This window comes from Dermacentor albipictus, chromosome 3, assembly GCF_038994185.2.
Source record: "Dermacentor albipictus isolate Rhodes 1998 colony chromosome 3, USDA_Dalb.pri_finalv2, whole genome shotgun sequence".
Lineage (NCBI taxonomy): Eukaryota > Metazoa > Arthropoda > Arachnida > Ixodida > Ixodidae > Dermacentor > Dermacentor albipictus.
In genome coordinates, this window is record NC_091823.1 from 117382879 (window position 1) to 117394411 (window position 11533).

Here is an 11533-nt window from a genome sequence, read left to right on the forward strand (position 1 = left end):
AGGCGGAATACGCTGGCAACCTGTCACCTGAGGCGTCTGATTTTCATTGCATGTAGAGGTGTCGTATAGAGATTACGACGAATCCGGCAGTATAATGGACTCTCTTGGGCGAGTGCGTCATGGATGAACTGCGGCGCCTGTATCCAGGCGTGTTCGTGTCCCATTTGGTGAAACTACGTGGCTTTTTCTTTCAGCCGTCTGTATGGAGCGTCGGGTTACAAGGAAAATAAAGGAATTACGTTCAATCAACTCCCAACATGCACGTTCAAAAGCTCAGTACATATATTTTTACGTGCGTTTTTCTCTAAAAAGACGAAGAAGAACTCGCCACTTGGCTAGAGCGTGCCAGCAGCTCTGTGATTGCTTAGGGGTTTGATGGTATATGCTTTCTTTCTATTGCATCTGATTTATCTAACTAAAAACACTGAACGAAGAAACGAGACGCGTCGAGTGGGGATAATGAAATGATTCTACTCCAAAGCTATTGCGTTATTTGCTTCGTCAAGTTCGAACTGTGCTATGCCCACGTTGTCTCCGAGATCGGTAGGCCTCGGAAGGTGTCTGAGTCGAAATGAATAGGATTGACCGAAAAAACTTTCTGCCTTCATAACGGCCCAGATACTTTGCCTCCGCGTTGTCCCAAAGCTTTCACGATTTGAATAATCTGGTGCTATAAGCTGCAGACGAAGAGCCCAACAGTGTGTCGTCTCTTAGAAGCAAACAGAACTCCTCAGGACAATATCTTTATGTACCGCGGCTTTTGTTGGAGTTTAACGCATCGCCTTGATTCCCGGCACAAGGGAAAGCGAGTGAATCTGGTTATGGGCCTGCATCAAATGGTTAGCCTTTTGTCGGCTGTGTGCATTTTATTCATCAGCGAGTAGTAAATGACACTCAAAAAAGCCGCAAACAACGGAGAACTTGATTCGTTCTTGATTAGATGATTGTAGAGCGCGGGAACGTTAAGCAGATGGGATTGAACAAGCGCTGACACACAGCCTCTAAAACTTTGCTGGCTCTGCTGTCTGAGAGCGGCTGGTACAAAGACTGATACGGCCAGCTTTGAAAGGCTCTGCCAAGCAAAATGGTTGCATCACAAATCGAACAAAAAAAAATAAAACATCACGGCATCAGCACCAACATGAAGTCCCTATACGTCTCGCAGGCACCTGTTTCTACGACCACGCAATTTACGGAACGAGTTCCCAAGCAACAAGTTCGATGCTCCATCGGATGTGCATGACTGGCTGAGACTATTTAGTTTCGCATTCAGTGTGAATGGGCAGTCATCTGGTGCTAATAAAGGCTAATAAATTGGTGCCTGAGGTCGACCTCCCTGCGTTTCCTAAGTTCTCTTTCTACCTACACCCAAACAGACTGCACGAAGCGATATTATCGTTTTCTGACGAAGATTCATTTTTTCTCAGTAAGAAGAAGACATTGTCACACCCGGAAAATTCAAGCATTCTTGCTATAGCTTGAATGGCAGCGATAATCACGGATGACCCCTTGCGATGCATCCCTGAGCGATCACGTATGCGTTTGTTACCAAGTGCATCCATCACAATGCATTTTGATAACAATATGCGCATTTTCTTCTCGCCACTGAAGAAACTGGCATACATAAAAAAGTTTCATCGCAGGGAGGCATAAATTAGCGCCTACTCGCTTACCTACTGAGAAGATTTGGCAGGTTTCTCCAAAATGCATTCATTGTTAGCCACAGTGGTCTAGCCTACTCGCATGTATGGGCACAATGCGTCCACCATAGTGAAGATTCCGTACTTGTGGCTTCTAGTCTGTTCAGCAGCTTTCTCTAAAAGAGCTTTATTGTTCATCGGAGAGGTTTACTTTATCCAAGTTGCGATGACTACCTGCTTGAGAGCTGGTCTGCGGCTCGCAATAAAGGTCCACAACATGGTGACGTGCAACTTCGACATGAGGTTTAAGTGTATTCGCATTAAAAGGTACGTTCGGAGAAAGCAAACTGAGCCCTTTCCCCGATCCGCATGCCTTTTTCTCATAGCAACGAGGTGAGGTTTGCAAGACAACTGTGTAGCACTAGTTGTGATTCTGCCCCGCGTGAATGGGAATCACATGTAAGCATTTTATTGTGATATGTCCGCGCTACTCTTTATTCTTGCCTTATTTCTTAGCAACAGCCGACGTGCTTGATGCATTCACGAACACTAGAACATTAAATGAAATTCTTCCCTTTCTTTTCACACCTCATTCCCTCTCGTTCTTCAAAGAGGCTGCGCTGTTTTGATCACATTGGCTACCTAATGAAGTTTGGCACACGCAAGAAAGACATCTATGAATCATTTCCGCTCATCTGGCATAAATGACGACACTATATGACATACGAATGCTGGACCTTTCTTTTTTGCTCCTTGACTAATAATTACTTCTGGGTTATTTGAGACGTCATTGGTAAAGATACTGCGCCCAGCTACAATTGTCATTTCAAAAGTGCGGCGGCTGCGTGCGCTCTCAGTTTGTTCTTTTTAGGCGTGAATCGTTTGGTGTGCGCAAAGGTGTGTTACTTTGAAGCCAAGCATTATTCTCCTCTCGCGGGGGCTTGGTATGATTAAGTAAGCAAGTAAGTTTCTCGCCAAATAGACGAATGCGCGTTGACCGACAAAGTTGTGCCAGTAGGCGCATCTCTGTAGTGCTTGGGCGAAGAATAAATCGCAACATTGCCTCCTGTGGACATAATGTCCACTCATAAGTCTCTCTGTCTCTCTCTCTCTCAATATATATATATATATACTATTATTAAACATCTTCGGCTAGCATCATATATCACTTTCGTCATGGTTAGACAGAGCGCTAACACCTTTATAGGTGACGAGGCCATGGCGCTGGCCATACTGCGGTCACCCCACTAACTCAATAAAGCTTCACATGATATAGATTCCACCATTGCCCTGCAGCTGCCTGTCTTGCGCTCTGCGTACGTCGGCTGCATTTTGTCGGAAGTTGTTTGTGGGTCCCGGAGCAACACCTTTTACGAGTTGTGTGTGTGTTTTTTTACCTGCCACCCCACAGTCGTGACCGGCGCAGCGGCATCTCTGACCAGCGGCTGGCCGAACTCGAGACCCTGGCTGGGCTCAAGTCCCTGCGGCACCGGCTCAAGGGCATCACGTTCCCAGTTGCCTACGGACTCGTCGATCCCAACCAAATGTAAATGCCTGCATTGCGGCTTAACGTACATTTTAGCTTCAACTCTATCTCTCTGTATTTCCCGCTCTAGTTTGCCTTTCTTTTCTCACTTTGTTACGGTTCCCTGTAATTTGACGAAACAACAAGACACCGACCACAAAAGGTTTAGTAAAGTCGATGTTTTCGTTCCGCACGAGTGCCTTGTTCACAAATGAACTCATTTGTGAACAAGGCGCCCGTGTGGTAGCCGATAGGTAACTTTAGTAATTGCTTTGTTGTCGGTCTCTTGTATAATTTCCCCGTATTCCATTTCGATGCGACGTGATTGCGTCCCAGTCTCGATTTCATTCCTGTCATTTGCGTTCGGAAGAACATTTACACTTTCAGTTGTTCATTGTTACCGAATAAATTATGTGCATTCTTCACCCTTTATTGACCAGTGCTGCCTACAGAGAAGATACCCGAAAAAAAGTTTTCTTCCCGAGTATCAGTGTTGAGTACGAAGTTCATGGCTAAATGTATTTGGCCAGCACTGAATGACAGGCAGCAAGCGCCATTTGTTGGTTTAGAGCAGCAACACTAGACGAGGAAAAGTTTGGCACCGTGACTCACTGTCTTGCGAAAGCAAGGTCAGAGGAGACAGACCGATGCAAGATATTCAGGTGGAGTGCTGTCACATATGTGATCTGAAGCAAACGAAATGTACAGCTATGGTTCACATATGATGAGAGCGCTCTATACAAATTGAAAACTAAGCCATAGGTCACTTGGGAAGCCCCCTTCCAGTTTCCTGTCTGAGGTTCTCTCCCTATTGCTGAAACAATTTCCGACATTTTTTTTTGTTTTCTTGTTTTCGATTATGCTTATTCTCGATGTTATTTGCACATTTAGATATAAAATAAACATTCTCTCTTGGGTATGTATATGTCTCCTCGTTAAATGGTTAAGGAAATGAGTGCGCTTACACGGATAAATGTGGGACTTAGAAGAATGCTTCTCGCGTAAAAACATTGCCTCAGAGGGCCGAGTTTACCCGCCACTCAAGATAGCCATCAGTGTTTAAAAAAGATGATCACCGTGGTGATACCTGGTTGTGCCGTAGGCGCTTGATTTTAGGAAAGTCCCTTGTGTGGGACTTTCCTTGTAAAACAAGCATTCAAGCACGACCACGGTGTTTAAAATAGGCACCATTTGAAACTGTGAAAACCGGCTAGACAACTTCGTCGTGCTATACAGAACGCGAGAGCGTAGCACAGATCAACGGCGCAAACCGATTAGCCTTGTGCAATTTCATGAATGACATGTGAAGACAATACAGCGTCTGTGAGAAGTTTTGCGAACACTTATCAGATGTCACCAGGTGCGCTCCCAAAGCCTTGGGATGATAATGGTGGGCAGCTGAATCTACCTCCTACTCTTCCCGTTTTTGCATGTTCTCACTATATGATTTCATCTGTGCACTCCACCCCTCAAGCCGTGTCACCAATGTACTATCCCTACTTTATGCCATCGGTAATTTATTTTAAAACGAAATAATTCTTTTTTCAGCTGTGAAGCTTCCTTAATGAGAAACCCATGTAGCCTTTTCGGCAGCTTCCTGCTGCTCTCTGTTGAAAGACACCTTTTGCCTTTATTAAGTGTTTCGGCACTTTGGCGTTTTCGAACACGGTTCTTCCGTACAAACATTTGTGAAGGGTTGAAATCCGGGCCTGTTGGTACATACTTGAAGGAAAAAACCAGTCAAAAAACACAAAGGACAAGAGGAGAAACCAGTCGTTGTGGTGTGAAATTCTCCTCTTGTCCTTTGTGTTTTTTATTGGTTTTTTTCTTCAAGCGTTTGGTAGTCTTTCCTGTTTCTCTCAAAGCTCAATATACGTGTTAACAGATGTAGAGCTGTCACTAAAAGTGATGTGGATAGGAATATGAACAGCGAAGCTAACTGCGCAAGTTCTCAATGAAAGCAACTCACCACAAAAATTGCATCCTAGGGCAAGTGAACTATTTCTTTAGAAGGAAAGTAATTGTCCAGTGCTTTTCCATGGCTCTGAAGGTACACTAAGGTTCACACTTGAAAGAAATACTGATAAATAAAATCCCACTTAGGATCACAGCTAAAGGTGGTATGAAGTCTTGCAGAACATGAAAAGACTTGCTGGATGCCCTCTTTTGGCATACATGGCATAGTTAGTAGGAGAGCGCGCACACCCACAATATGCACAATAGAAAAGTACTGGACATTGGAGAAATCGCACTGTAAATTCTTTATTCCATAAAGCCACCACGAAATAGTCGTACCTTGTTCCTGAATGAGCATCTAACTTATAAAAAAATGAAAAAAACATTATGTTTCCATGCCTGTTCGTGTATGTCTAACGCATCATATCACATACATTTTCTGATGAACTTGAATAAAAGCTGCCGTCTCATTCATTTGCTTACCAGTTTGGTGTTATTTTCAAAGTTTGACCCTCTTCTACAGTCGTCACCGAAAGTCTGAAGTCAGTTGACGTCATAAAAATATTTTTTTCTACCGAGCCTAGGCATGGAAGCTAAAATTGGTAAAGCCTGTGTGTGCCTGTTATTAATGCGTTTCGATCAAAGCATTAGGAAAATTTCATGTTGCGAGGCTGTGCCACAAGAAATTTTAAATTCTAGATGGCGCCTTCGAGTTTAGCATACAACTACAACTTGTCTAAGAAGTCGACACTTCCAAATTCTCTGATACTTTCAGGATTTTACCGGAGTGCCTCTGCTAAATTGCCTGAGTGACAGAGGAGTTTGTCTTGAGTCAATACGGACTCGCACAATGTCGCCCGATGCTGTCACTCTCTAGTAACCATGGTTAAAAATAAAGAAGACCATGTATTGAACAGTAAGGAGTAGTGTTTATTTTATTAAAAAAGAAAACAGGAGGGAGGGGTTAGTAAAATGCACGGCAAATAAAATATCTTTAAAAAAAAACGGCAAAACCGATTGCAAATCGAGTCGAAGATTCTCAAATAAGAATAAATATGAGATGCATACAAAAGCAAATATTGTCGAATATGAGGTATTTCTATCACTTCATAGCATAGCATAGGTCATTGGTATGAGGGCCGAGCTTAGCCACAAGTGAGATTCTCTCTCAACAGCTGGTAAGTCAACCTCAACTGTCCTGACATACTCTCAGCCCGCACACAACACCTCAGTGTTGCGTTTCACGGCTTTAAATAGTTTATATTGGTGTAAATGAGGGACAGCTGCATCTCGACATCAGCCAACACTCTTTTTTTTTTTTAGCTCAAGCTCCTTGAAAGAAGCGGAGGCACGCTTCCTTTTCCGTTCATTGCTCAATGAGTCGGTCCTCTCTCTTCTCTTCCTCCTTCCGCCACGCGTTCGCCCCACGGACCATTTGAAGCAGCCTCTTGGTCAATTGTAATGTCAACGTCCGATATTTTGGATTGCCTAAGAGCCACGAAAACGTCCTAAAAATGGAGCAGTTCGAAAAAATGAATGCTTGCTTCTAGTGCCTTTAAGTGCTCGAATCACCATAGGCACATATTAAAATGTTTTGAAGGCATACCAGTACGCTTATTAGGCGCATGTAGCAGGAGATGGCGGGCGCACCCGTATATAATTAAGGAATACATACGGTGTCTCGTGACAAATGCCCCTTCCCGCACTTGTTATGCTTCACCGCAGTAGTTTTCCGTATGTTTCAGCGTCTATTTATGTACCAAGGCAAAGCTGACTTTCGGAAACCGGCATTATGTGGCGCGCTGTTCTATCCTAACTTCGAAGCCATTCGCGAGGACCACAAAGGCGGAATCGGTACTGTTGTTGACAGCGGCGAATTCTTTCAATGCAAAACACGGCACTGAAGGGTAATAAGCTTAATAGCAAACGTCGCAGCAGCTAGGCCTAGCGTTGCCGAAATGGTGGCTATGGATGCCAGCGGACCTGCGTACGAGAGCGCCGGTTAGAGACGGCGAAGTATTCAAAATGGCCGTGGTAGTCGCTTTGACTAATACCGTTTCGGACCGGCGGTGATGGCAAAAAAAAAAACAACAACTGGAAAATCGAAGGGCGAAGGGTTCTTGCGTTTGAAATTTCAGACGATCTTGCACATTGACTCTTTGGGGTACGTGGTAGTGCCGCGAAGCCGTCCGAATTATCGGGCGTCCTGAAAGACGGCCGTTGACACGCATTACACTGGCAACTCTTCCAGCCGACGACGCGGTGTCAAAGGCAATTCGTTACGATTTCTCTCTGTTATTCGAGCCAGCATTATCACGACTTTCATTCCCTTTCAATAAAACTGCAGTTTCTTTTCCCTGATAGAAGCACAAATTCCTTGAGTTTTCCCTGAGTATCTCCCGATGATTCAAAATCACTGAGAATTCCCGGCTTTCCCGGTTGGTTGCCCAGTGCGCAGCATACGTATACGGAATACACATGCTGCGCATTGGGCAACTGTAGTGAGGTCTTCAGCTTCGGGAGACAGAGAACTGTTGTTCACAAGTGACGTCAGCGCTCCTTCTTTTCTCCATGGTGTGCGCAGTGGCAAGAGGAAGCGTTCCTTCGACTCCCTGGAAGAGTCCCAGCAGGCGCAGCGGCCATCCCAGCACGGTGGCCAAGCGGGTGCCACCGACTCTTCTTCCTCGTCGTCCCTCTACCAAAACATTGTAGACGATGCGGCGCTCGAAGACTACCTGACCGGACTGCCCACACCCGACGTGACGGCGCAAAGGGTCCGGTCGCCAGACCAGCTCATCAGGATATAGAGCGGCTTCCTTCCTCTCTCGATCTCGCCCTTCCTTTAAGACACCCGCATCGACGCCTTTGTTCAATACTCGCTGTAAGACGAAAATGCCCCCGATTCGTCTATAGCCCTCATACGCTATTCGTTCAGGTGGTGGTGCTGGCGTCTACGCATCACAGTGGCTATTAAGTGAAGCGTAGAATCTATGTAAAAAAGAAGCAACGTTCACTGCTGAAAAGCCAGAAAAAAAAAGAACACCGAGTTGTTTTCTTATGTGAAAAAAAAATAAGACGAGGAAAATCAACGATACAGCCTTACTCCGCAAGCATATGTTGTAGTTGTCGAAATAACGAGTAAAAAAATAAAAAATAAAAAAAAGACGAGTGCGGTTCTAGCGAGAGCCGGAGGTGACGATGACCAATGAAAATGAAATGGGTCAAAGGTTAGCAAAGAATGGAACCTGGATATAGCAAGCAATGAGGGACTGCCGCGCTCAACACTTTTCCTCAGACGAAACAGTCCACCACGCTTCTTCTAGTGCTTTTTGTGCACGATGCACTCGCAGCGTCCAGTGTTTCCCTCTCTCTCTCTTTTTACCACTGCTGTGCTGAGGCTTCTCCTTTCTTTGTTTCCTTAACAATATGTTGGTTTGAAAGACATGTGTGACGCTTTATTGTGAGCGCCTTGGCAATTGTCGACGATGTGCCCAACACCAACTGTTTGTAGTGATGATAAATTGTTATGGCGCCAATGCATCGACAACCAACGCCACGCGAACTTCACTACAGGTGCGTAAAGAAAAAAAATACAGAAGATACATCTTGGATTATGAGTACGAAACTTTGGTAGAAGTGTTTTCCGATGAAGTTGAAACACTTGTGCACGCTGATTCCATGTAGAAATTGGGCTGTTTTACAATTCTTGAGAACGGAGAATGGGTTGAATGAAACGCAATTACAAACGACTACTTGTTCATGATTTTTACGCCGTAGACACCACGTTGTCTCGTGGGTTTTGGAGAAAGAGGTTTAAAGACGCCTTGGGGCATCTTGAGGTTGCCAGAAGATATCACACGCATTTCCTTATATTCCACCTACGGCAAGACAAACGCTCCAGTCTTGGTCAGCAAATTTCTTTCTTGTATTATAGTGTATTATTCACTCCTGCTAAAGCCCCAGCAGGGGCTGCAGTATGTGTAAATAAATAAATAAATAAATAAATAAATAAATAAATTAGTCTTGGTAAATTGAACAGGCTAAGCACAGAGTGGCTAACGACAATAATATATCGCTGATGCTTTGAATAAATGAGTAAATGCTGGAGGCGTTGCCGTGAGGAACACCGGCGGTGTTTCTCATACACCAGCAGGGTGAATAATTAGTGAATAGACGCGTAATTAAGCTTTCTAACGTCACGTACCGAATAAAGCAATAAGCTAAAGCACTTGCCCTTGAGCGCAAATCAAAATTTGTGCAAATACCACCAGTTAACATCTATGAAACGGTGCGCAATGTAAAAACAAAAAAGTTAATCCTCCTTCTCTATTTCTCCCGACACGTTTTCTACATCTTAGTTCACTGGAGTTAGAATTCTAAAGCGTTCAGTGCTGTCGGCTTCTGAACATTTCACGAGAGCTTCCCATAAAGCGCTCCAATCTGAAATCTCCTGCCTCCGTATTATAGAATGTTCTCTTTACATTACGGAAAATCTTTATAATATCCCCGCATACATGTTGTAGCCGAAACACGAACGTCCTTAATTCAGCTATGGAACGCTCGTTTTAGGGGGATGATAACCGCTCCGGAAGGCATAAGGTGCCCAGATCGGTGAATCCTGGCTGCAAGAGGTACACTCAAGGGATTCGGCTCAAACGTGGTCCAACTTCATTATTAATATTTCGTCATGATGTTTCTTGAAAATAAATTTGCTTTGTACTTTTTGCAAGAGCCGTGGCAGGGGCCGGATACAGTTGAGCACATACTTGCAGAAGATGGGAAATCATCGGTGCTCATTCACTGAAAAAAAACATCTGACACGAGGCCTACGAATGCGGACGTAATCCTAATGAGATGCATCCTATATAATGCGTGCAGGAATTAGAACGAACGTAGCTAGCGCGGGCACATCGTCGGCACGGGGCAAAACTGCAGATTGCATCACTGCGTCTTGTTGCTTTCTTTACGATCGCTTGCACTTAGCCCTCAACCGTTGGCTTGTGCTTTCTTATCAGGGCGGCTACGCGCGATGAACAACAACAAAAAAAGAAGCAAACAAATGGGGCACGCTTCTTAACGCTTACAAACCCGCAGTGCGATGTTTGTCAGACTGTCGTCGGCTATGATTGAGTAATTTATGCCGCTGCGTTACACGTCAACGTTTCTGTCTCAGACAACTGTACACCTATAATACGTGCGATGAGTGGTTCGAACATATGCTTTCCAATAAACCTCCCCGCCGCGAATCCTCAGTCGACTGTCATTGGGTCTTTGGTGAGAGATGCTTATGATGATGTCGTTGTGTTATGCTCTACATTGTGATGTCTTGAGATTATATTTATTGAAGATGTGTTGCGCAGATTGCGTGGATGTTGTGGAGCTGTTCATTTTGTAATTACCCGGGAATACCCTTTTAGCAGCTACGAGTTTCAATTGGTCACGTCAGCGCGCGACGTCGTAGATGACGGTACGATATTCGTTGTCGCTAGAAAATTCATTTCACTTCACCCAGCGGAGTGTTCTGTCCGATGTACTTATTCGCTTGACTCCCATTATGCTATTTATGAAATAAAAAGAATGATTTCATTGTATTATATACATTGCTTTGCCATTTCAGTGCAATTGTTTCTGTAGAGTGCCGCCCTCCTTTTCTGTCCTGCGCTGCATTTTGTAAATATAGGCGCATTTAGAGAGTTCTACTCAGTGTTTGTGCCGGTTAGGATCAGTGTTGCCAGAATAAAATGTACTGTTCGTCTGTTGAAGCAAACGTCTCAGTCTTTCTTTTCTTCCATGCCTCTGTTTTAACAATAATGCTGACTCAAAGAGAAACGACTCCACATTCACACGCGCAACAATGACTAAGTGAATTCACGGTAAAGTTGCAGACGGCAGAAATTCCTAGACATCACGCTAAAGCATGTGATTGATTTACAGTCACGCTGTCAGCGTTGCCGGTTAAGGTGTAAACCAAGGCAACAGACCGCAGCTCCATCAATTTCAAAGCGAAACTTCCTTTAACCAAATAAAGTTTCTTTAACCGAAGAAAGTTTCGCTTTGAAATGATGGAGCTGTAGCCTGTTGCCTTGAGTTTACACCTTGACCAGCCACGCCGACAGCCGTGAGCGTAAATCAATCACGCGCTTTAATATGATACGCGCGATTCGCGGATACGGCGCGGCTTCCCGGCTTCTGGATCGGCCGTCTCGCCGGACATATAAGTGGATATATATATATAGAAATGTTATTTCAAAGCACCCGTGAAGGGGCTTTCATAACCCTTGTACCCTGACCACTGCGTTGCACAAGAAAATAATAATACTTTCTGCATAATACTCGACCAATTAATTTCGGCTGGCAGACATCTATAACGAACACCAATTTCTTAAGCAGTGGGGAAATATACATTTGCCAC

General features: G+C 44.4%; 1 protein-coding gene across 1 annotated transcript in view; it reads left to right on the top strand.

Annotated features, from left to right (window-relative positions):
• The window catches only part of LOC135915618 (uncharacterized), a 166235-nt gene extending 155367 nt beyond the window's left edge, over positions 1-10868 (top strand). Inside the window, exons 3-4 of the mRNA XM_065448724.2 lie at positions 3052-3186; positions 7706-10868. Coding sequence (XP_065304796.2) covers positions 3052-3186; positions 7706-7928 — 358 coding nt within the window. The 3' untranslated portion in view covers positions 7929-10868. The remainder of the gene's footprint in view (positions 1-3051; positions 3187-7705) is intronic.
• Positions 10869-11533: the final 665 nt, after the last annotated feature.